General features: G+C 41.9%; 1 protein-coding gene across 1 annotated transcript in view; it reads right to left on the bottom strand.

The window, feature by feature from the left end:
- The window catches only part of LOC149218893 (Nuclear transport factor 2 (NTF2) family protein), a 352,149-nt gene that overhangs the window by 243,601 nt on the left and 82,522 nt on the right, over positions 1 to 26,026 (bottom strand). The window contains exon 2 of the mRNA XM_089382500.1: positions 11,616 to 11,739. Within this exon, the coding sequence (XP_089238626.1) occupies positions 11,616 to 11,739 (124 nt within the window). The remainder of the gene's footprint in view (positions 1 to 11,615; positions 11,740 to 26,026) is intronic.

Below are 26,026 nucleotides of genomic sequence, written 5' to 3'. Positions count from 1 at the left end.
CCCTCTCTGCCTCGTACTCTCTGGCCCAAGAAAACTTCCTTCTTCCGGATACTCATTGCCCCTCACTGCGAAAGCTCACTTCGAATCTCTCTCCAACGGATGCTCTGCTTCAGAAATTCAATCTCCTTAACTCTCTCAGTGTGTTCTCAAAGTGTCCATCAAACTTCCTCTTATAATCCTCTCGTTTATCAACCAACGACCCAGATTAGATCCTAATCAATGGCTAGGATCATATTGACTTGATCTTCGACTTCTTCTAGAAGTTTCACCCACAATTTATATTAATACCCTTTAATTATTTTAATTTCCTAAGTTTAGACTTAGGGTCCCATTGAAAATAATTAATTATATTAATAAAACTATCTTCAGGTGGAATTTCCCAAAACGATTTCTGGGTATTGTCTAAGCCTGCCTGCAAATTTTGAGACTTGGAGCACATCCGATGCTACCAGAAATCAACACCTGCACTGCAACCTGCTACTACTACTGCATCAGTAATGGAAAAACATCCCAAATTACCGAACTAACTGTGTTCAGTATGATACTATGTGAATGTTGGAGCCTGACTGTTGCCAGTCTCTGTGCTGACCCTCTGAATCTACTGCGCTGCTGCTGACTACTGCTCTGTGCCATCTGCACTGCTGCCAACTCTGCTCTACACTGCTCAGTCTCTAGCGCTCCTAGCCACTGCAACTGTCTCTTCAACACTCCTCGCCACAATCCGACACTAGTCCATCCTGCTACTTTTGATCTGGGCTCCCTTAGCAAGGAATTGATCTGATAGGTGGGTTCCTCAAGGATCTTGCTCATCTGTAGCTTTTTCGAACTATAACTCCAAATTAGCCCACCTCCCTCCTGGAGGTATCTCGGCTATCATGGCAAACTCGTCCTCGATCTTCGCGAGTGTAGCCTTTGGATCGTGCTTCTCATCTTTTTCCTTCTTCCTGAGAGGACACTGTGTAGAGTAGTAACCCATTTCACCACACCTGAAGCACTTTATCTTCGAGACATCCTTCTTCTACCTCTGCTGCTCCTATCGCACCTTCGATGCAAGGGTTGCATTCTCCTCCTCCTCCTTGGGCTTCGACCCACTGCTGCTGCTTCCGTCAAGTTTACACTTGACCAAGTCTCTCCTCAGCTCCTCTTCCTTGAGAGTTGCCCACATCTCATCCCAATTCGGTAAAGTCACCTTGCCGAGGATACTTTGGACAAAGACTTGCCACTCATCTGAGACAGAATTGAGGGCCAATCTAACCAACTTTGAGCCTTGAGGTGTAGACCCCACAGCAGATAAATAATCACGAGTCTCCTGAAGCTTCGTGAGGAATGGATCCACACACTTCCCCTTCTAAGTAGATCTTAGCTTCTGCTCAAGGTACATCTTCCGCTGCTCGGAAGATCCTTGATACAACGTAGACAACGCATCCCACATCTCCTTAGCAGTCCCTTTGCTAGCGATGTGACAGACAACATGATCCTTCACTCCATCAAGGATCATTCTTTTTGCCTTCACCATCTCAGCCTTGTATTTCTTCAACGGATCAGCATCTGTAGGCACAACCATCGTGTTGTCGACATATGTCTTGAGGGCATGCTCATCTAGAAGGAATGACATCCTTGCCTTCTAGATGACATAGTTGGATGCTTCATCCAACCTATCCTGATCTCTCAAGCCACTGGTCGCCATTGCTTCCATAAGAATTGTCAAATGACCTCCTCTCTCCTCTGTGCAGCACTAGACTGGCCTATGCACTCCCTGCTGGAGCTTGTAGATCTGCCCATTTCCACTACTGCTCAAAAAGTGAGAATTTGGACTCCTTGGCTAGAAATCCTCTGAGGAAGAAATTCCCTCAACCGTGCTTCTTCCTTCTCTTCTAACGTCTTTCTGAACAACAAAACGCCATGCAAAAAAGATTGCATCCCACCAGCTTCTCCTCATGCTAAGGCTTCAGCGCTACTCCCTCTGCCATGACAAGTTTTCAATCTGGAAGCCCTTCTCTCTGTCGACTCACTTAGAGAGAGACTGCCTCGAAAATCAGCCCTCCAGCTAGGACTGTGCAAACCCCTTGAGGGATTCGAATTGCTGCCTCCTGCAACTTTTTCGATCTCCCTCTTCTGCTCAGCGTTGGGTTCTCTGGCACTGTTCTTCTTACTTCACCTGCACTAGTTGTGATACCATGTGAAAATTCCAGAAATCGGAATCCCTACTGCAACAACTGATTAAACTTCTCCTATTTGTTAATTATTGAAATGTTGATTTGGGTTAGCATCGGATGTGCTCTAGCCACGCAATTTGGTGGAGAGGTTGGGGCACATGAGATCTCCAATACCCAGAAAGAGTTTGGGCAGATTCTAAACAAATCAAGAGATATTAAAATAATTAATATTTTTAATGGAGTTCTTAAGTCTAAACTTAAGGAAAATAAAATATTAATGTGTATTAATATGAATCTATGTTAGAATGGTCTAAAATACATGGATCAAGCCAGATCTAATCTTAGTCGTTGATTAGGGACTTAATCTCAGCTGTTGATATGTCAGCAGGAAAAGTATAAGACGAGGCTTGAGGGTCACTTGGAGAATACACCAGAGTGATCAGTCATTCTATTCTCTAGAGCGGGGTTTGCTAAGAGAGATAGAATCAGTGATCGGAGAGCAGCTAAGGGGCATTGAGTACAGAGAGACAGAGAGGCAGAGATAGTGCTAGGAGAGCAGCAGAGTAGCCAGAGAGAGAGACGTAGGAGCATCCAGTGCTCACGCAGGGCCACGCAAAGGCAACTAGGTGTTGCGCAAAGCACCAGAGGGGCCAGCATAGCTGACGCAGAGGCTCAAAGAGCTAACGCAGGGCCTCCTGGGGCTGACGCAAGCCAAGATAGGCTGACGCAGGGCCAACGCTGGGCTAGGAGAGGTTGATGCAGTCCAGATTGGGCAGACGCTGGGGTTTTTGGGGCAGATTGGTGCTGAGTAGCTGCCGGAAGGATTATCCGGGGTTTCAGCCAGTAGATTTGTCAAACACTGAGAGGTATTACTTCCAAGGAAATTCTCTGTTGGGTAGGCCAGTTTCGCTACCCAGATTGTACTCTGATATTGCTTAATAAGAAAACCCTCAGATAGCTACGCCAATTTTCCCACATTGGGTTTTTCTGGGGACATTAGTCCAAAAATAATGGTGTCATATGGTGTGTTTGTTCTTGTTTCTTTTAGTTGTTGATCGGTAATACGTTGAGCATGCACTAGTGTTTATTTTCAGTATTTACATTGTAAATAACTTGTTAAGGAAAATAACAAGTAGGTAGGAATAAATCAGATAAAAGTGCATGGAGGGTTTCTAACTAAGTAAACTTAGAAACTTCAACATGGTACCAGAGTGTGATTGCAGATCACAGGAGAACTAAAGGACATTAGCCGAGCGGAGCAATAGTAGTAGAAAATAGTTGTCCTGAGGTGACAGAAGTTGTTTCTAGCAGAGCAACAACAAGGAAGGGTGACGCAGTGCCTACATCATCAAGGGTGAGCCTGGAAAAGGCAACGCAAAGGCTAAGGAAGAAAAAGAAGCCTCAGGCAGAGCCACACAGTAGCTGGGAGGGCTGACGCAGTTGGCTGAGGAGACCGGGTTGCTGGTGCCAGGATTGCGCAGAGCCTAGGAGCTCTCACCTTCAGGTTGATGGGGTTTAGAAGGTTGCGGGAATATTGCAAAGTGGAGCTGGTGAGGTACTGTAGTCAGAACAGTACCTGATAGAGCAAGGCCAGAGGAGTTGCTACCGAGGGTTTCTAGCCGAGGAACCCGGATCAGTGGTGCGGTTGCAGAAGACGATCAGAGTAGGGGGCATCTCGACAGCAGCAAAAGGATTTCCCGAAGGGAAATCAAGACTCAGAGGGAGTCCAAAAGAGAACTTCCAGACGGGAAGTAGAGACTCAGAGGAGTCGAATAGAGAATTTCCAAGAGGGAAGTAGAGGAGCATCATGGCAATACATGGAGTAAGACACCAGGATAGACTAGACGGAGCATCGAACTTCGCAGTCTGGAAGGCCAAAATCTTATCTGTACTTGACAGGAATCAGGTCAAGAACTTCGCCTTGAAGGTAATAGTTGTCCCAGTGGACCCCAGTGATAATGACAGGTAGGAGGAGGCGATGGCGAGGGCCAAGAGCATTATCATTGACGAGGTCAAGGATCATGTAGTACCACACATAACCGAGAAGGAAATGGCATTCAAGATGTGGGAGGCTCTCAAGAAGTTGTACAAGCATACTTCTGTGCAGAGAAGAATGCTGCTTGAGAATCAGTTGAGGTCGTATCAGATGAAGAAGGGAGAACCGATGGACACCTTCCTCGGAGGACTGAATGAGATCCGAGATCAGTTGACTGCTATAGGGGCGACACCGGATCAGGACCTTATGGTGAGGACAACCCTGAATGCTGTCTCAGAACACTGGGAAGTATTTGTCCAGAGTATACTGGGCAAAGGGACACTTCCACCTTGGGACGAGATGTGGGCAGCTCTTCGCCAAGAAGAGATCAGACAACAGTCGAAGACAGGTAGCAGCAGCAAGGGGATCAAAGTCAAGCAGGAGGAGGAAGATGTGGCCCTAGCATATGAGGGAAAGCAGGAAAAGCGGAAGAAGAAGGATCTCTCCAAGATCAAGTGCTTCCACTGTGGGGAGTTGGGTCATTATGCAACCCAGTGTCCAAGGAAGAGGAGTAAGGGAGAGTCTACTGAGACTAAGGCAATGCCATCACGAGCAGAGAAGGAAGTTTTGACAGACGATGACTGTGCCATGAGTGCACATGCACCACTTGAGCGGAAGTGGGGAGACATCGTGCTATAGTCAAGCGGACTACAGGCGATGAGGGGCAGGATCCTCGAGGTACCCAGCCTCCTGGATTAGACCTTGCTACAGGGGCCCCGAAGAGGAGTAGTAGGATTGGCTGAGTGGGTAGAGACAGATGCGGATGGAGCAGCAAAGAAAGCTACAGTGCAGGAGTCCCAAGACAACGTGAGGCTAGCAGGCTGCAGCAGTGCGCGAAGCACAGGAAGGATGCACCAATGCAGGATGGCACAAAGAGGTGTGCAACGATGTGATATGCAGGGGGATGCTGCAGCAACACAGAGGTTAGAGAGGGAGCACTTGTCAGTGGCAGAGGGAGCTTCAGCATCAGTGGGTGTCTCTAGCCCAACAGAGAGGTCAAATGGAGGATCAGTTACTTACTTCTCAGTAACTGAGTTGCAGTGCAGCAGTGGGCAGCACGATGCAACATGATGAGAGGAGGTGCAATGCTGGGAGAAAGGACCAGCAACAACACGGATGCAGAGGGAGCTATCGTATAGATGCAGTAGTGGCAGTGGTAAAACCATGGGCAGCAGTACAGGATGTAACACTGCATAGGATGTTGGGTAGGAAGGCCTAGCATTAGCACAGGTACCGATGCCGGATGATCAGAGTAATACTCAGTGAGGAGTATTGCTAGAGCACAGTCCTCGCTAAGAGAGAGTGTTGATTTGGGGTAGCATCGGATATGCTCTAGCCACAAAATTTGGTGGAGAGGTTGGGGCACATGAGATCTCCAATACCCAGAAAGGGTTTGGGCAGATTCTAAACAGATCAAGAGATATTAAAATAATTACTATTTTTAATGGAGTCCCTAAGTCTAAACTTAGGGAAAATAAAATATTAATGTGTATTAATATGAATCTGTGTTAGAATGCTCCAAAAGACATGGATCAAGCCAGATCTAATCTTAGCCGTTAATTAGAGACTTAATCTCGGTCGTTGATATGTCAACATGAAAAGTATAAGAGGAGGCTTGAGGGTCACTTGGAGAATTCACAGAGTGATCAGTCATTCTATTCTCTAGAGTGGGGTTTGCAAAGAGAGATAGAATCAGTGATCGGAGAGCAGCTGAGGGGCATTGAGTACAGAGACAAAGAGGCAGAGATAGTGCCGGGAGAGCAACAGAGCAGCGAAAGAGAGAGACGCAGGGGCAGCCAGTGGTCACGCAGGGCCACGCAGAGGCAGCTAAGTGCTGCGCAGAACACCAGAGGAGCCAGTGTAGCTGACGTAGAGGCTCAAAGAGCTGACGCAGGGCCTCCTGTGGCTGATGCAGGCCAAGATAGGCTGACACAAGGCCAACGCTGGGCTAAGAGAGGCTGACGCAATCCAAATTGGGTAGACGATGTGGTTTCTGGGGCAGATTGGTGCTGAGTAGCTGCTGGAAGGATTATCTGGGTTTCAGCCAGTAGATTTGTCAGAAACTGAGAGGTATTACTGCCAAAGTGCCAAGGAAATTCTCTATTGGGTAGGCCAGTTTCGGCACCCAAATTATACTCTGATGTTGCTTAATAAGAAAACCCTCAAATAGTTGCATTGGTTTTCCCACATTGGGTTTTTTCGGGGACATTTGTCCAAAAATAATGGTGTCATATGGTGTGTTTGTTCATGTTTCTTTTAGTTGTTGATTTTTAATATGTTGAGCATGCACTAGTGTTTATTTTCAGTATTTACATTGTAAATAACTTGTTAAGGAAAATGACAAGTAGGTAGGAATAAATTAGATAAAAGTGCATGGAGGGTTTCTAACTAAGTAAACTTAGAAACTTCAACATGAAACAAATTATTTACTGCTTCCTACAACAAATATCGAAGCTAATACATTGCAGCCTACACCAATTAAGTTATGTCCAAAACAAGAATAGAACAATAGAGAAGGATACAACACAAATGGCACAGTGTTTTTTGGACAAATGTCCCCAAAAAAACCCAATGCGGGAAAACCAATGCGTCAGATCTGAGGGTTTTTATTATTATGCAAAAGTATTCTGAATACAATATATGGATGCCCTCCCGACAATCCAGTTACAAAGAAAACCACTTGGCAGAAAACACTGGTGAGATTACCTCACTCAACACTGCTAGTCCCGGCTGATTCGACAGCTGAACTATGAGTTCCCCAGCTACTTCTGTGCTGCCCCTGCGTCGGCCCTGCTTCAGCCTCTAAGTCACTGCGTCAACTCAACTAAGAATCGATCTGCCTTCAAAAGCCTTTTCCATCGCTCCCGGCTCAAAAGCGTCAACTCCTTCAGCAAATTCAGACCCCTGTGCTAGAAGTTGCTGCACTACTCTGCATGAGCCCTTCCTGGCTCTGTGTCACCCTCTCTACCCTTTGCACTGCGTGTGTCTCTTTGCCTCTCTGCTGAGTATTCTTGGCTCCGGAGAAGATCCTCTAGCCAAACTTCTTATGCCCCTTTTTGCACAAGCTCACTATCCAAATTTTCCCAGCAGCTGCTCTACTTCTGAAAATCGAACTTCTAAACTCACTCTATGTGTCTTCCAAGTGACCCTCAAGCCTCCTTAAATAATCTCTTCATTGATATTCAACGGCCTAGATAAGAAGCTAATCAATGGCTAAGATCATTTCTTCTTGATCCTCGTCTTCTTCTAGAAGTTACACCCACGGTTTATATTAATACCCTTTAATTATTATATTTTCCTAAGTTTAGACTTAGGGTCCCATTAAAAATATTGAATTATTTTAATAAAATTGTTTCTAGGTAGAATTTCTCAAATCGCTTTTTGGGTTCTTTAGAATACATGTGCCCAAGCCTCCTTGCAAAATTTGAGACTTAGAGCACATTTGATGCTACCAGAAATCAACACCTTTGTTGTTGTGATGAGAACCACCTAACAAAACATTCTCAAGATCAAGTAAAAGAAAACAATCATTAGGTAATAAAAACCATGCATGCAACATAGTGGACCATAATTAATGATAAGGGCATAATAACACTTCACACAAAGATCACTTTAAAATATCTAACTAGACCAAGTCCCAAATAAGTGTCCCTCCTTATGTTAGGGATGGTTAGATGGATAATGCTATTAGGTGTTTCCATCCCTCAAGGGAAAGTTATAGGTCCCAAGTTAGCCCATCAATCCATAGGCGCATGTGAAGATGGTGGCAACGGAGTGTGGATGACCTCAAGGTGCCATAACCAAGTGACCAGCTCATGGTGGTCCAACATCCTAAGTGTATAGATATAAGGAGGGAGGAATTGTGGAGGCATGAGTTACTCTTTTCCTCTGCCTACGTTTTCCACCCCTATGGTGCATTTTTTACTTTTTTATCATAATGTTTTGATTTGGGTGCATAGCTCAAGAGCCCAAGCTTACTTTTTGAGATTTAGCATTTATTACCCCTTAATGATGAGGCATTTTATCGTTCATCAGAGTTGGGACAATACAAGGGTTCTTTTTCATGGATGGAGCATCATGTGCTCTAGGAACTGGGCGATGGCTTATGAGGGGGGTAGAGCTAATGCTATGATTTTTTGCACATGCTAATTTTTGTTCTAGCCATCTTTTGCATTTTATCTTTTTCTTTCTTTTCTTTTGTCTTTCATTTAGCTACATCAACCTCCAGGGCAAATTTTTCCAGCATAGACTCGAGGATGAGGATGAGAAGGTTCCAATACCTATGAAAATTGAGCACTAGCCTAAAGAAGGAAAAGATGGAAAGTGGTGAGTATGGAATACTAGGGACGCACTACTTCAATCAAAGCCTCCCAATAATGTCCCTCCTAAAACCCTAAGGCCTCAAAGGAGGTTCCAACGGACTAGAGTCAAAGACTAACCTCCCAAGTGAAGTGAGTAAACAAGAATACAGTCAAGATTGGTCAATCATCCGGATCACCCCTTGTTTCATATTATTATGCCTGAAAACTTTAAGTAAAAGCACATGATTAAAAAATGGTTAAAGTCCCTATTGATGAATGACCCACCTTCCTTGAAGAAGGAATGTTGGATGAGAGAAAGAAACCTAACAAGAGAAATAGGTGGAGGATCTATGAGATCATGTCATGTGCTAATCAATAGAGTTGCTGTTTGGTTGGCTATCTAAGGAGGAGAAAATTTTCTCCTATGGGTTACCCACTTTTTGGTGGGTAATATGCATGTAGGGAAATTCTTAATGTGCAAACGCTATATTTAATTTCTCTCCTCACAAGAATAATAGTTAGGGTTTTAAAAGTGGATGCCCCCCTTACTCCATGAAGGCCCTCCCTTGAAATTTTACCCTAAACAGTCGATTAAACCCTAGTAGGATAAAGCACTAATCATTAGTGTGTTTATCATCCATAGATCTTTCTAAATTTCATCTTCTTTTTTTCTCTCCTAGATGTCTAGGGCAGCTGTTAGGTTTCGAGGGATGATTTATGCATTAAAGTGAATTTTGTGTGGATGAAAGTGGCTCATAAATTAGGATTTGCATCTATAAATTGTTTAAAGGAAAAATCTAGCATAGTGCATGGTCATATGCTCCTAGTTAGGGTTGTTGTCACCTTCCTTTTGTTGTTTATGCACATCTAACAACCCTAGAAATACATTTCCTAGACTAATCCTAGCTTCTATTGGAAGATCTTTAACCCTTTGTTGTTGAATATCATTTTAAGATATTTTCTTAGGCTGCTATATGACATTGAACCCCCTTTCATTGCATATCATCCAAACCCTAACTTATACCAGCCTCACTCTTGGTCTTAGGCATAGAGTACTTGAACCTTGTATTGAAAATCTAGGTCATCTTAGGCATTGTCGGTACTCTATCCAACATTATAAACCTTTATTCCTCGCCTTAAGCCATAATATTGGAACATCCTTTAGGTGATTTAGGGAAGCCTCCCTTGTGGTTCAGTTCCACTAGAGAGCAGGAGGAAGGTTGCTGAGGTGACAGTGGAAACCCTTTCTCTTTCTACCATAAGGTCTAGCCGCACCCAGTGAGGCTTTGCACCGGGCCTGCTAGATTTTGCAGCAACAAGCCGTTGGATATATCATACATCCATGGAGACCCACATGACATGACAGAAAAATACATTAAGTGACTTCCAAAGTTTCCAAGAAACAATGTCATTTTAGTTGAGGAGAACATTGAGAAATTTGAGAATGCTATCGAAGAACATGAAATAGAGGATGACCATGAAGATGTGGTCATGAAGCTCTTTCCCCTATCTTTAGAGGAAGATGCTAGAATGTGGTTTCAAAATCTTAAAGATAATAGCATTGCAACGTGGGAGGCTTTTAGAGATGTGTTCATGGAATACTGGAAATTGGAAAAGGATATTACATTGCTTATAAATGAATTAAAAAGAAGGAAAATGAAACCGTTAGTTAGTTTAATTTGAGATTCCAGAAACTTCTGGATAAATTTCTCTAGGATATAAAACCATTGACAAATCTATTCTTCTATATTATATCAATGCTTTTGAGGGGCATTTTGTTTCTTATTTAAGAGATAAGTCTCCCACTACCTTCAAAGTACTCGAAGACATAACTGGACACTTGAAGAGAATTACACTGCCTCGGGTAAAGTGGATATTTTAGTTCCTCCAAAGCATCAACATCAAAACCTGAATCTATGCCAACAACGTTGAACTTGTTTGATCCAGCTCTGAATCTTTTGACAAATTTAACATAAACATTTAAGTAGCTTACTACATCTCTTAACCAACGACAAATAGTAACAAATAATAGGTTACTTCACTTAGAAGTTTTCAAAACCAATATCAGATAAGGAAAACCAGGTGGGATAGAAATAAACAGCCACAGGATCAAAGGCTTATTGTGTCATTAAATCAACCAAATATGGGAAATGAAGAACATTTTCCTTGATGTAGTAAGTGTCAGGACTTGCATGATGAAAGCTCATGTCTAGCTGCTGAGATTTGTGGGACAGCTGAGAATGATGGATTGGATAATTTAGACAACCTAAATTATGTGAATGACAATGATTATATTTGCAACGTGCAAGGAAAGTCATTTCCCATGATGAATCACCAGATGAAACAAATAAAGGGAAAAAGGTATCGAGGTTGATAAACTTACAAGATAGCATAGTCCAATGCCTTCTTAAAAAGAGATCCAAAAAATAGTAAGAGAAATAACTCTGAACACCTATCAAAGAAGAAATCCTAATAGTATAGAAATTGCAGATTGGGAAGCAAGCTTTTCAAAAAGTGTCAAGTGATAGTCATCCTGTTCAGTAAGAAAGGGTACTATGGATTCACCTTCAGGAAGTCGACCTATAAGTCCTGACTTTGAATCAAACATTAACTTTGTGAATGAGCTATCTAACACAAAGTTTATGGTTCCTTCGATTAAGTTAGCCAAACTTCCTTCTTAGAGAGGATAATTGAAGAAATTTTTGAATGAGGATGATCAAGTGGAAGAATGTTCTGTAGTCTTCTAGGAAATGAATCAGGGTGGAAAAAATGGTGGTCATGCTCCTTTCTATATCACTTTGGTCATAAATGATCTTATGCTATATTACTGTTATGACCGTAAAAGTAATGAACCAATTGGGATTAAAGATCAACCATCCATATATAAATGTTGTTAAACAATTATGTTACACCAGCAATAATAAACAGAGTTCTATATTGCATGCTTATGATGGACTGTGCCATCATTACGATTTCACTACCTTCTAATATTATTATAAATCCTAAGGATGCCTCAACTCTATTAAACCATTTATATGCAATGAAACTCAAACGAAGCTAATAAAATAATTAAGCTTCAAGGAAACTGCATGAGATCATTTACACCAAAATAGAAATACTTACATATTGAGAATGTGGGGAATGATGTTGCATGAAAGCGCTCCTAATTCCTTGTTGCAATCAATTCTCTTTGGCCCTTTATCTGTACTATCATCACCTTGTTTTTTCTCTCGAGCACTTGTTTCAACTGTCAGTAAGAAGGCAAAATGCCATGTGAGAAAAGAATTGACGAGTGCAATGCCAAGCATGCAGATCTGTCGTTGTAAATTCCCATCCGCTACATGATATTTCTCATTTGAATTACATCAACAGCACGATCAAATAAATGGAAAAACATTGAAACTTGGAAAAAATACTTTGTCCATTCAAAGTAGTATCGACATTAGAATCCACCAAGGCAACAAGAAAATATTTTGTCAAAGGCAATAATACAGAGCTAAATAAGAGTTATTAAAATTGTAAATGATTTTCTAAGGAATTGATACATCCATATTAAAAAAAGACTGCCCTATCCTACCTCGTAAATAACATAATTGGTGGAATAGATAAATATAGAAAAAAAAATTAAACTTCTAAAATAATCCTACTAAATCTCCTTAATGCATGCGTACCATCATATCATAGACAGTCTATATAGGTTCATTAGGTTGAAGGTTAGCCACTAGAGAACTTCAGGGGTATTTGCTCTTGTACCGGGCAACTTCCAACAAAAGCATGCGGAATTGTTGGCCAAGATCCCGGGGTCCAGAATACTGCAAATGGTTTCACCACCATAAACCCTTCCAATTTTCAATCTGGGAGCATTAGCTTACGACATGGCTTTCAACACATAGACCCTTGTTGGAATTACTAGTCACTATTTTTGTAGAATTTTTCTATATCATTGTAAAAGAAAACAATCTATCCACTTGGAAAGAATAAGTATTGTTACGATAATCTTAAAATTCAACACATCTATCTCACATAATCTATTTGCCAAAATAAATAAATCATATCTGCAACCTGTCACAACTACTGAAATGGCTGCTGAAATATGAAGAACAAACCAAAAAATCCTATGCAAGGAAGAGGAGGTGGCCGAACCCATGTCAATGCGAACACAGAGTGAATTGTGAAATAGCATATACTTGTGCACACCTGTGAGCGAGATGGGTCAAGTTTTTGGTTGAGCGTAGAGGCCGAGTGCACCTGTGAAGTGCGCTAAAACCAAATTGAATACCTGTACCGCCATGTGATGTAGATATGAAAGAGGCAGAGCCCGCGTATGGAGCTGCGATTTGAGGAAGTGAGCATACATCTAACAGCGATGGTTGATTGGAGCTGAGGGTGTGATCAGCATTATAGAGGTCGATCTGGATATGGAAGTGCGCATGTGTGCAATGATAGTTTAAGCTGGCAATTTCAAATTGTATACCTGAGCGCATAGATGCCAAGGGTGTGGAGTAAAGTACGAATGTGAATTTGCCTGAATTGAATGCAGCGCGTGTAGCAGTGCGTATGGTCTGTGCAGAGGTGGTATAAGATCTGAGCAACAAGTGCAATGGACAGAATGTGTGTTCAGATGGATTGTGAACGTGAGGAGATGCCAAGAGGGCTCTATAGATGCTGGAGTCCAAATTTGGTTGTAGTTGCTGTATATTTGTATGGCTAACAGTATTTTTGCAGGGTCGATGGCAGCCAGTATTGACTCTTGAGTATACATTGGTTGATCAAATGTACCAAAGAGCTGGTCTGTGAAACAGAGCCACAGAGGACAGAGTTGCCTGAAGAATATTATGCTAATATTGTTGTGGTTGCAGGGGTCAATGTTGTTGGAGCTGTTGCAAGAATTATGGTAGCTGCCACAATGAGTTTCATGCTGTGATATGCTAGCAATAAATTATTGCTGCTGGCACTAGTTGTTGTATGAGCATCCTATATGTGGAGCAGTACTAGCATGTGTTGTGACTGAGTGTAGAGCATGCTGCTGTTCATTGTTTATGGGCTCAGAGTGATAGTGCTAATTTGATGTATGCTTGTTGACTTAGTGAGTTATATGACAGAGTATGTGGGGTCAGCTTATGTTTGAAGAGAGAGTTTAGTATGGCTGAGTAATATTTTGTATGGCAGTAGCTTCTGTAATATCCTTGATTTCCCAAGTTACATAGGAGAAATTCCAATTTTGATCAAATTTGACCTTGGCAGCAAATTTTGGCACTTGACTTAGGGATATGGGAAAAATCGAAATTTTGGTGGTTGTGGGGGCCACTCACCAAAGAATACTCACGTTTGGAAGCAACGCGCACTTGTGGAGAGAGAAGAGGAGGTTGGTCGAATTAGTGGAATAAGGGGCCCACAAGGAGAGGATAAGAAGCAGCAAGTATAAATAGGAGGTAAAGGGGAACAATTGCCGCTTTTTGTCGAATTGAAAACTAAACCTTTGTTCGGTTAAGTTGTTGAGCCAAGTCAACAACGTGTTGCTTAGCAACAGAGAGTGTCCAGGCGGAAATTCAACTCTTCCTTCGGTGAACCTAGAGTGTCACCCTAGGAGATTCCATATTTCACTTTGGAGTTGTTCCTGAGAGTTTTGCAGGGGCACCATCATTCCTTTCACGTGTAGCTGGGTGCATAACAGAAATTCGTGCCACTCAAAGGAGATCTGCGTTTTGTTGCTAGCTTCCGGAAATTGCAGGGAGTGGGGAGCCTTGAATTTGCTGAAGAATTCTTGTAGTTTGTGGAGCAATTTTTTAGGGGAGATTGCAGTGTTGAATCTCTCATTTCTGGAGCTGTGCAGAGGCTCACTAGCAGGGCCTGCGCAAGTCTTGGAGGAGTTGGGCTTTAGGGGTGAACAAGGCAAGGGAGTTGAAGCTGCTGAGTAAAGTTTCACTCCAGGACTTTGGAGAAATTCCAAGGAGGTTTGGCTCCTGTTGAGGAGCTATTTTCCAGGAGGAGCGTATTGTAAGTCCAAGAGGGAATTCACACTTTTTGTGGTTTTTTCAGCTGTTGGGTTTGAGACCAATTCCTTTCTGGGTCCAGTGGAGATAATTTAGGAGAGGTACCAGCTGCAATTTCAAAGGATTCTGAGCACAAGGGAAGCAAAAATCACCATTTCCTTCCTCCTACAACAGTGACAGATTTTTGGGTTAGCGCAGAGCTTTGTGGGCAAATTCTCTAGAGCTTGGACATCAGATTTACACCCTAGGATTGGCCTTGCTTTCTGTAGCAAGCCCGGGTTCATCTTTCCTCAGCTATATTGTACTCTTTGTGCTCAGAATTTAATAAAAGAATCAGATTTTGGTGTTGCTAATTGTGTATTTGATATTTTGTGTGAGCTTGCTATTTCGAGTATTGTTCTTGTTACATGTTTCTGCTATTCACTGTAAATTTCTAGTTAGGAATATTACAGCGTCTGTGTATTGTTCAGCAGAGGATTAAATTGGAGTGTTGAGTATGCTTGCTGGGGTAATGAGATGTGCTAGGGTTTGGTTGTTGATCAGTAAGCATATGTTGTTGAGGTGATTGTATAAGCAGACTTGATTGTGTGTTGCAGAGAAAGTCGTATTGCAGTGTTTTATGTATGTAACCATTCTATGTCCCTTTAATGTAGTATACTGCAGCTATTATCATCGTTATATATTGTTGCTAGGGTTTGAAAGGTACTAATGTTGCTAGGGTTGATGATCATCCAGTGAATAATGGAGTTTTTAAAACGCCCCTTAGATCAGCACATTGGTACATCATTGGACTGCAATATAGACCAAAGAAAAAAGAAGAACCGCAAACCCTTCACAAGAGGAGTCCATGCTATTCTTCAGCTGGAGCAACCAAGGGATATGGCATAAGAACAGGAAATTGGAAACAAACTCTTTGCACTTGGGTCAGATTTGAAAATCATGAGGGTGACAGTGAAATCCTTTCTCAAATTGGAGGAATTAGACTCACATCTTTCCAAGGTGAGCCAATCAGATTGGAGGAGTTTAAATTGGGCCCTAAACCATCAATGTTTGCCTTGATACAACACAAGTTCTTGGAGCACCGTTGTGAAGGGATAAAACTTATAGTTGCCTCCTATCTCAGTATGATCATAAGGATAACTTCACCTATACCTCCTTACAATGATGATATTATGAGGAAAGTTTTCCAGCTAATAGTAGAAAGCTTCCAAGAGTTGGATAACATCATGGGTCTTACCTTTGGAAAGAAGCTCAAGATTTTAGAAGTCATGGCTGGAGTCAAATCATATGACATCATGCTTGATCTAGAGTGCAATGATTTGATTCTTCAAATGTTCCAATGCTTCTTCAACATTAAGGAACATCATCCAAACAATGTCAAAACAAACATGCAGTTTATTTTGTCTTCAATTATGGGGGACCGTGATGCCATTTGCAAGCAATTGCAATCCAAGTTGTTGACCTTTTCAAGGAAGGAACAAATTGTCTCACTTGTTGCTTATGAACTAGCAAAAAAGTTGGTTGAGCAGAACATGAAACTGTTCAAAAGGAAATTGGCCAAGGAGGAACTAGTGAGGATGCAAGTTTGTTCATCTGATTACTTGAGCAATGTTGGTGAGGACAAGGATGCCTCCTATTCAAAGGTTCAAATAGGCAGCACGAATGAATTAAGGAGGAAAAATCTATGTCTCAGCTACAAGGGACCTTGTGAGCCTAATCACTTAGCTCAGGTAAAATGGTAGAGATGACAGGGGTATAACAAGGGGAGATTTCTTCTGATAATTCTGATGAGAAGGAGATGGGTTCTTCTACTATAGTTGAGTCCATTGAGTCTCATGAAAGCACCCATGAAGAGTATGAGCAATCATGTGGAGATGTTGACAACAGTTCACCTATGCATCCATGTTCGATGGCTGAAAATGGCGACCAACAGATTGCTCCCATATGTGAAGAAGGCCAAGGAGAAGACACTCAGGATGACTTAAGGGATGAGCTACTAATGATGATCCAACATGAAGAGCACTCAGAGGTGCATGAACAAGAGACAGAGCATGACATACATAGTGTCCATGATGAGTCATCTTGAGAGAGCCAGTTGAAGGCTCAAGTTGGACCCAGGGTTGAGGGAGATGAGCATTCATATTTGGGGTCATCCCTTGATGAGGTGCAAGTAGTTGCAGGGGCATCCAATAGGGCTACTAGACTTTTAGGTGAAAGCCACCAGAGAGAGTGTGAGCATATCAAGACAGATTTTATGGTAATGAGGAGGAAGGCCCAAACACTCCAAGGCACCATTTTGCAACAAATCAGTTAACTTGAGGAGCTTGGAGTTGTGTGCCAAGTCAGAGGCCAAGCTGTCTAGTATTAGGGAACAACTAATGTCCCTAACTAGGCAGCCAGGGGAGCATATTCTGCAATTACAGAGCAGCCATCTTTAGGAGTACATAGACAGGGCTTGTAACACCATCAACCCACCTCTATACATTGGAGAGGGAGGAGCAAAGTTTTCCAGATGGGTTTTATAGGTTGGCCAAAACCAAGCAACAAACTAACAATTTAGGAGTATCCCAGTGAGAATCAAAGTAGTGCAACATCAACATGGTGGGAATGTTTCTTGTGTGGGTATTTATTCACGAGATTCGTGCTAGAGGATAGATTGGAGAGAAGTGATGAGTTGGTATCCTACTGAGTGGATAATTTATGGAGAATCATCCATAGTCAAGGGCATAGCACAACAAGAGCCCTTAGACATGGGCAATGATGGATGGCCAAGGTGGCATTGGGATCCAGGTGGATCTATTGGTGGCAGGTTGAGGAAGAGGTTTGTTTGGAATTCAGATATTGAGGGTCCATTCATAATTGGGTAGTGTTACCCACCATTTTGTGAGTGATATCCCTAGGAGAAAAAATTTCTCCAAGATGGTCTTCAATCGGCAGTCAATAGCCCCTTGCAACCACCAACTAGCTCGTTGTATCATTTCTCCACCACCTGAGTTAGCCATGTGGTCCCTCACCCATTTGCCATGATCATATGTTTGAAGGTGGGCATCCCGAACCTAAAGATATGCCTTGTCATTTGGTAATTGAGTATTGTAGTTTGCTTATCATGGAAACTTTTGGGCATGGATTTATGGGGGGATTCAGTGGAAAGAATGGGATAAGTTTGTGCTCTTGTCCCCTAAACCTCTTTTTGGATGTTAAAGTTGGACCCTAGTCCTGTGGGATCTCTTTTACTAGCCCTTAGGCTTTAGGGATGGTATTACATGGGAAACCCCGATATTGGTTGCGTGATTCTGCTCCCTCGTCCATATATATTACTCCCCTTCTACTCATTATAACCCCATTCATCATTTCTCCCACTTGGGTCCACATTCTTCCATTATGTCCACATAGGGTTAGCCTTCCTCCTCCCCTTGCCCACACCTTGGGTCGGGCCCGGAATGATGCCCCGGAAGTTGATGCAGCTGAAAGAAAAGTAAAAGCATAATTAGCCACATTCAACAGGAAAATGTACCACAAAATGCAAAAGATGGTTGGGACAAACACATTTAGCACATGGACAAAAGCAAATACATGAGCTCTACCCTATCATTATGGCCATCACCTTGGTTCCTATAGGCCCTAGATGAGCCTCCTATATCGTTTATCAACTCATAATTGTCCCAACTCTTGTTTTAACTTTTGCAATTGCGGTCAAATTCCACCTTGGATAGCTCAAATGATCGAGATGATGATTGCATTAGATTCCTCTTTTGAAAGAACCAAAATCAACCTCAAGATCACCCAATTTGGTCAAGCAGAAGTTGAGTTTTGAATTATTTTATTCATACATGTATTATGGAATGGGTCAGCCCTAACCACATGGGTAACTACTTAGGTCAGCCTTAACCCCAAGTAGACCCTCATGAAAGCCTATAAATAAAAGAGACCTCAAGCTCATTTGTACACATTGATGAAGCCATCTTCTCTTCTCTTATTGTCTTGGTTCGCACAGGTCTGTCGAAGAAAAGTTCATGCAAGGGTCCAAAATCTCAAGGTCAAAGCTCCCACTGATCTAGGGTTTTCTAGATCTCGGACACTGGAACAAAACTGGGCATTTTAGTCCCTGGACGCTAGAACACAGTGGTCCTAACAGCATCTAGGGAGCCTTGGACACTAGCACAATGTCTTATGGGAGCGTTTAAGGTTTCAGAGACAAATCGGGCGATTATTCCTCGGATGCTTGCAAAGAGTGGTCCTGAGACCCATAGACGCTCGCACAAAAGCCTTGTGAGAGCATCCAGGGTTTGAAGCAGATTTGGGTATGTTTGACTCTGGACGCCCTCATACAGTTCACCTGGGAGCATCCAGATCTTTTCCGGACGCAGTCTTCCTGTTCTGCAGAGAGCATCCAAGACTGCTATAGATGCTCCCACAACTCCTCCTCCTTACGTCCGGGACTCAAAGATGAGATTGCAGTATTTCGAAGATTTTGCTCAGTGACAACAGTGCTCAGCATAGTGACAGCAGCATCCAATGATTGACTACAGTCAGTGACAACACATTAAACCATCAGAATAAGGGTTTTGATTATAAGCATGATTAGATCTATTTCATGGATATCATATTTGTTTTGTTGCTTAGATAAAGTTATGTATCATTGTACTCGCTTTTGCTGAATCATTTGATGACGATCTAAGAACAAGAAGATTTGCAAGGGTTTTCCCCATAGTGGGTTTTTCCCAGGTCTCGAACCAATCCTAGTGTCTCTATGTGTGTGCATGATTTTCTTCTATTGTTCCTTTATGTTCCACTGCATTGATGATAATGATGTTGCTCTTTCTATATAATTGCATATGTTGATGAATAATGGTGTAGATCTGAATAATGTAATAATGATATGGGGTGAAATTAATGTATTAATGAAGAAATGCAATTATCAAAGAAAAAACAATGCAGCCCTATGAAAAATTAACACCTTGGTGGGCAATGAATTGCCCTACCTTACAAGGGGTATCCACTGCTACATCTTACACATCTTGCTCTTACCTCTTGAGCCCTGAGAAGTTAATTAAAGAAAAATCATAAAAGGCAAAAGGCATACAAAGAAGGGTGGAAAAATCAAGGATGTGACACCTCATGTACCACGATTGCTCCCTCCTATACATTATATACCTAAGTGTGGGCTTCCCTTTTACTAGCTACCTTTGCACCCCAACATGTGACCCAGGGCTGCCCCTTTTCATTCCCTACTCCACTCATCTCTTTACCACATGCCACCACCTTTTAAAAGACGTACCTTGGACATGTTATCCCCTTTAGAAGTAAAAACTGCCTCATTGGATACTTGGTTAACCCCATTTGGAGCTTGGAGACATTAGCATATGCTAAAGCCCATTATGGAAGGGCATGCCATTATGAAGTCCCCACCTATTGTCCATGGTTTGTAAGCTCTTCTACTCGATTTCCTCAATGACTTGTTGTACTAGAAGGCTAGGGGAGGCATTGGATCTTATGCAGGATTGTAGGCGGTCTCCATCTTGGGTTTGGTCTCCCTATACAGGGTCTTAATTCTCTAGAATGCTACATTGGCACATGTAGGGTGTGTGTCAAGGTCCATGGGCCTCCACAGTAGTAGAAAACACTCCATGGATCCCCAGAAATGTTCAGAGATTGCTCGAGATTCACCTATTGGACGAGGAAGATGCACCTGGTTCACCTTTGCCCAACCATCCCTACAATTGCACTATGCACTTGGCAGATAACCCTGGACTTGTATGCTGATGTGGAATCACTCACACCATCATCTGAGCCCTTACAGATAGTCTACAGACATCTTCGACTTACTTGGAGACCCATGAGGTCACTTGTGTGCCCTCATAGCCATTGGGAGCACCACAGGTTTATTATGTGGAGAACAAGGAGCCAACCCCTTATCCATTACTTTTGGAAGTCCAATTCATCATTATGGCACTTATGGACTTCATCAGGTCTCTTAGAGAGCCCAACGACATGCATTATTGATTATTAGACCTCTTGAAAGGTTTATTATTTTGTTTATGAGCTAGTTTGGTGGGCTTGTCACCAATAGATAGTTATTTGCACATTATTTTAGTTGATGGGCTAATGTAGGCTCAAATTAGGTAATTCGAAATCCTAATGAGTGTATAAATAGGAGGGACATGAATTCATTTTGATCATCACTTGGTTTGGATCATTCTCTCTCTCGAAAATTTCACACTTTTTTCTTGGAAAATGACTTGGAGCATGGATGAATTTAGATGTTTGGATTGGATTTTCTTATCTTGGAGCTTCTTTATTGGCAAATTTATTGATGGTTGGATATATTCTCTTACATGTAAGTACGATATTGATGCTATTTTCTTTTACTTTGTCACATACATTGATCATGGGATTTTCACTATTTTAGGGCTAATTGTTGCATGCATTTAATGCTTCATTGTGGAATTATGTTTCTATATAGCATATCTCTATGTATGGACCATGTTTGTTGAATGAATTGTCCTAGAGATCGAAGTTATCTTGATAAGCCATCTTCATTTGCAAGCGAAGTATAAACGCTTTAAGGTCACTTTCGTTTTTTGCCCTAACATTGGACGAAGTTGCCCTTAGAGCCTCCTTGAGCTAGAAACGAGATCCTTTTTCATAATTCTTCTTGACTCCATATCCCCAAAAGGAATTAGGCATTGATCCACCATAAGGTGATCACCTTAAAACCTTTTTCTTCACCTTTTTCCCCTCTTTTCTAGGTCTAGCCATGTTAGGCCACCTAGGGCATCACTTTCCTAACAAAGTGGCCATAGAAAAAGTTTGATCTCCTAGCCTTTACTGTGTTGGTGTGTCCCTAAGGTCTCCTCCAAATTTGAAGAAATTTTGATGGTGGGATTGTGAGATACCCCAAGCCCTAGCTCTGAGATCAAACTTTGCCCTGGTGTTCCCTAAGGTAGTACCTCATAGGATCAATTTGACACCTCTAAGTGAAAACTCTTGTTTTGATCCTTTCTCCTTCCTTGTCTGGGTTAAGATCATCAGTGGTTGCTAAACTCCCTCCCCTTAACATAGGCTAGGTCCACTCGGTCCCATGTGATCCCATACCTTTGAAAAGTTAATTCTTCAAAACCACTTGGGAAACCAAGTTCAATAAAGATTTTAGGGATTGGGAAACTCCTTTACAAGGCATATTCCTTAAACTTAACCCTTGAATCCCCACCTCCTCCTAGAAAGCATAGTACCTTGCTTAAAGAGCAAGCAAGCTCCATTAACCTCCTTCTAGGAAAAGGATCATTAAGGTCACTTCACATCCATTTGTTGATTCATCATTCACAAGTGACTCTCCATAGACCAGGTCTCCTCCCATCAGTGAAAGTTTGTAAAGAGTAGGGAGTCTTATTTGAGGTGACAGTGGGCTAAGTCTCCATTGTTTCCCTTGATCTAGCAGTTGTCCCTTTAGGAGTCCCTTTTAGGCCACCTGCTAGTTTGAGCAGTAACAAGTAGCATGGAGGCATGATGTGACACAATGGTTCATATGGGATCTTGGTATTAGTGTACAACTGTCTTTACAATTGGCAGATGTGGATTGCTTGAGAACAAGCAATCTTGGGGCGAAAGGATTTGTAATTTCCCATTTTTAATTTCTCTTATGATGTCATTAGGGTGGATTTCTAGGGTTTGTGTCATTCAGGTCATAGGAGAGAGATTACGTCATCAATGTTGGGTGTGTGTTATATTCTACCCATGACTAGCCGCATGTGCGAAGCGGGGGATTAGAGGGGAGGGTAGGGCCCCCTTCGTTTTGTCGGGCGCAGCAGGGGGTCACAAGGGGTGCGGCAGGCCCCCCTTTCAGGGGGTTTGAGGGGGGCAGTTTCCCCCCTCTACTATGTCCAGGGCAGCACCCCAGGAAAAAAAATAAATTTGGACCCTATATTAGGTGGCCAGAGCTACCTATGGTTTTGTGCATGGGTTTTGCACATGATTTTTGGGCATGATGGTTTTCTGCCTATGGTATCTTGTAGATCTGATCAAGGGAACTACGGTTATGTTCTAATCCAGGGTTAATGGATTGGGATTTATGAATGCTTCAGCATATATAAATATGTGTTGTAACATTGAAAGGAATATAATAAAAAATCAATCTAGTAGTCCCGGTTTTGGGATCTAGGGGAAATCTCTGTGTATTTGTTTTATATTCTCACCATTGTATATTTTCTGTTTTTTAAAATTCGTTTGCAAGTAATTTTTGTACAAGGTTAAAACCTACATTTGGTATCAGAATTGTTTCGGCTTCAAGGGGACGCCTTTGTTGCTGAGGGGTTTTGCTCGAGCCTGTGGTAGACCTTGTTTAGTGGGAGATCTGTGGGATCGATTCTTGCGGTGAAAGAAGATGGCGAGCAGTGGAAAGATAGAGATCGAGAAATTTAATGGTCAAAGTTTTGAGTTGTGAAAACTCAAGATGCAAGATTTGTTTGTAGATAAAGATCAGTGGATCGCGGTAGATCCGGGTACTAAACTAACGGCAACGTCATACGAAGACTGGACAAAGTTGGATCGGAAAGCAAAGAGTACATTACGGTTGTGTATCTCAGATTCAATATTGTTGAATGTATCAAAGGAAGCTACGACGAAGACTTTGTGGGACAAGTTAGGGACTTTGTACCAATCTAAGTCTCTGGTGAACAAACTGTTCTTACGGAAAAAGTTGTATAACCTGAGGATGAAAGATGGAGACTCAAGGACAGAGCATCTGAATGCCTTTAATACTGTGGTAAGCCAGTTGTTATCTGTTGATATTAAAATTTCAGATGAAGATAAGTGCATCAGTTTGTTGTGTTTTCTACAGTGAAACAGGAATCGGCGATTTTCCCGATTAATCGCGATTCCCACTCGGATCGGCCACCAAACGAGCAGACTTGAATCTTCCCGAGTCAAATCGCGTTGACCGAGTTTGACTCGTGGTCAACGCGATTTTGACTCGCGCGTCTTCCGATTATTCCGACTCTGCGTTTTTTTCCCGAGTCCCGCCAAAATTTTTATCGGGTTCTGGGTTTCTGTTTGTGTGATTTATCGCGTTATCGAGCTGTTTCCCGCGTCCATACTCCCGCGTCCATACTTCCGCGTCCACCGTCCAGAAACCACACAGTCGAGTCGTCGACAGTGGACACCCCGCCGCAGAGCCTCGAAGCTGCATTGTTGAGAATCGTATACCTGGCAACCTGCGCAGTGCGTGAGCCTTCAGGACCCAGGTAACTGTTCTGGGTTTCTGTTTGTGTGATTTATCGCGACTATAAGTCAGTTGTGTCCAGCAGTGCCTTTCTCCTGTGTTCGATTGGCGCCTCATAGACTGATTATTACCTAAAGGCGTTATCAAGCTGTTTCTGTTTGTGTGATAATTGATTTATCGCGTTATCGAGCTGTGATTTATCGCGTTATGATTATAATAGTGGTACACTTAGTGACATTACAAGATCAGATTGCATGATCGTCTACTCATCCCCTTTGTTCCATTTTAGTGGAACATATCTCAAGACTTGTATTGTTGTCATATAGTCTCGACTCTCTAACTGAAGCTAAAATTATTTTTTGTGGATTTTCTTAAAGATCAGTTAATGGACTGCTTTTTTTGAACTGACAATATGATCATTTTCATCTTGCATCATTTTGTATGTGATTTGGAAATGTACGCATTTGAAATTCTGATAGCATTTTTTACAATGCAGTTTTGGTCCTGAATCATCAATGTACTGATTACCAGATCTCAGTAATGCACAGTTAAAGACTTTCACACGCTCTGCCCATTCAATATATCAAATTTCAATAGATATCTCAAATATGACTGTCTGTATGATGTTGCCAAGGGACTTGCTCTGAATTTGCTTTGTTCCAAACTTTTATCCAAGAGACTCGGACTCCTTTTTAACTTTCCAATATAGGAAAACTGTGTTCATTCACTTGGTTGTTCATATATACTTGCTGTCTTAATTTTTTAAATAGATGAAATGGTCAAAACTTTGGAATCATTCTTCTAAAGTTACTATTTTGGGTTTTACATTTCATCTATGGATCCTTAGTTTAATTTTCTTTTCCAATTAACAACTTCGGATCTACTCATCTGAATATTCAGTGCCTGTTCTTTTCCATGTCATGCTAATGAGGATGTTATGTTTTGAATCTTGATTGCAGGATGATACTGCATTTGAGAAACAGAGTGCATTATTTGCCTTGGCTGTTTCAGAGTCAATAATTGGATCACAGTGCGAGTAGATTAGAATGTTATTTGGTTCGAGAATGTCATCAGCAGCACTTATGATTGTAGTTAGTTGTTCATGACTTTACTTCAAATAAGATAGACATTTTTGTGGTAGGCCTGCTAACCAGATAGAAAACTTCATGTTTTGACACACGTGACACTCCTATGAAGGCATATGTCAACCTCTGGACAGGTTACACAACACCATATTTCGCAAATTTTGTAATTTGGGGAGCTGATTCTACTTTCTTTCAAACAAAGCCACCTTTGACAAAGGCAGATAAATAAATATGAAATTGGTGATTTTGCTTCATCTATCATAACATTAGATATATCTGATATTTTTTTCCAAACCCCATCCATATTCCAGTAACCTTAACATGGTTACATGACTGACCTTTGAAATTGTTCAAGGACTCAAACAGTTTAAAGCAAATTAGGAACCAATATGGTTTTGTAACAAAGATTATCTTTATCAGCCCTTGTTTCCATTTTCGTTTCAAGCAATGCCATGAAATTCAGACATAGTGTTGATAGCATATTTTTAAATTTCTAGTATATTTTAAATTTTTGGATCATTTTTAAATTTGATTTTTTGTTGTCTTTCACAGGAGCCACAAATTAAATAGAAGCCAGACTCCAAATCTTAACAAAAGCAACACAAGTTCAAAGCAACAATAATGCCGAGAGAGCGGGACTTTGCTTGGGCTTATTGTGACAAGATTCCCGGAAAATCCTTGCTCCTTTGTAAATTTTGCAAAAAGGAATGCAGTGGAGGCATTTATAGATTCAAGTTCCACCTTGCAAAAATACCTGGCCATGATATAGGTATTTGCCGCAACGTTGACGACAATGTCCAATACCAAGCAGCCTTGGCCCTTGATATGTTAGAGCAGCATAATGCCAAGAAAGCAAAGCAAAATGCTGAAATAGGAAATGTTGGAGTTGATACTTTTTCTGCCACTAGCCCCATGTCACCTCAATCTGTTGAATCCTCAATGCTGTTCCCAAGTTTTCCACACATGCCTCCAAGGCCAAGTCAAACTCAAAGCCATGCCAGTCCTTCAACTCCTTCCTTCAACACTGGAGGTGGAAACATAAACACCTTTTTTGCTCCCCGCACAAAACCCGGTTCCCAACCTACCTTGGATGGCACTGGTTGGAAAAAAAATATCTATAGTCAGGCAAGGAAGGCCATTGCTAACTTTTGGTACTATTCTGACATACCTTTCCACTGTGCCAGAAGTCCTTATTGGCAAGCTATGATTGATGCAATTGTTGCTGCAGGTCCAGGGTTC

Source organism: Pinus tabuliformis, chromosome Q, assembly GCF_031772625.1.
Source record: "Pinus tabuliformis cultivar Carrire ecotype Pingquan chromosome Q, CPIR1, whole genome shotgun sequence".
NCBI classification, from domain to species: Eukaryota; Viridiplantae; Streptophyta; class Pinopsida; order Pinales; family Pinaceae; genus Pinus; species Pinus tabuliformis.
This window is presented reverse-complemented; position numbering and strand designations above follow the sequence as displayed.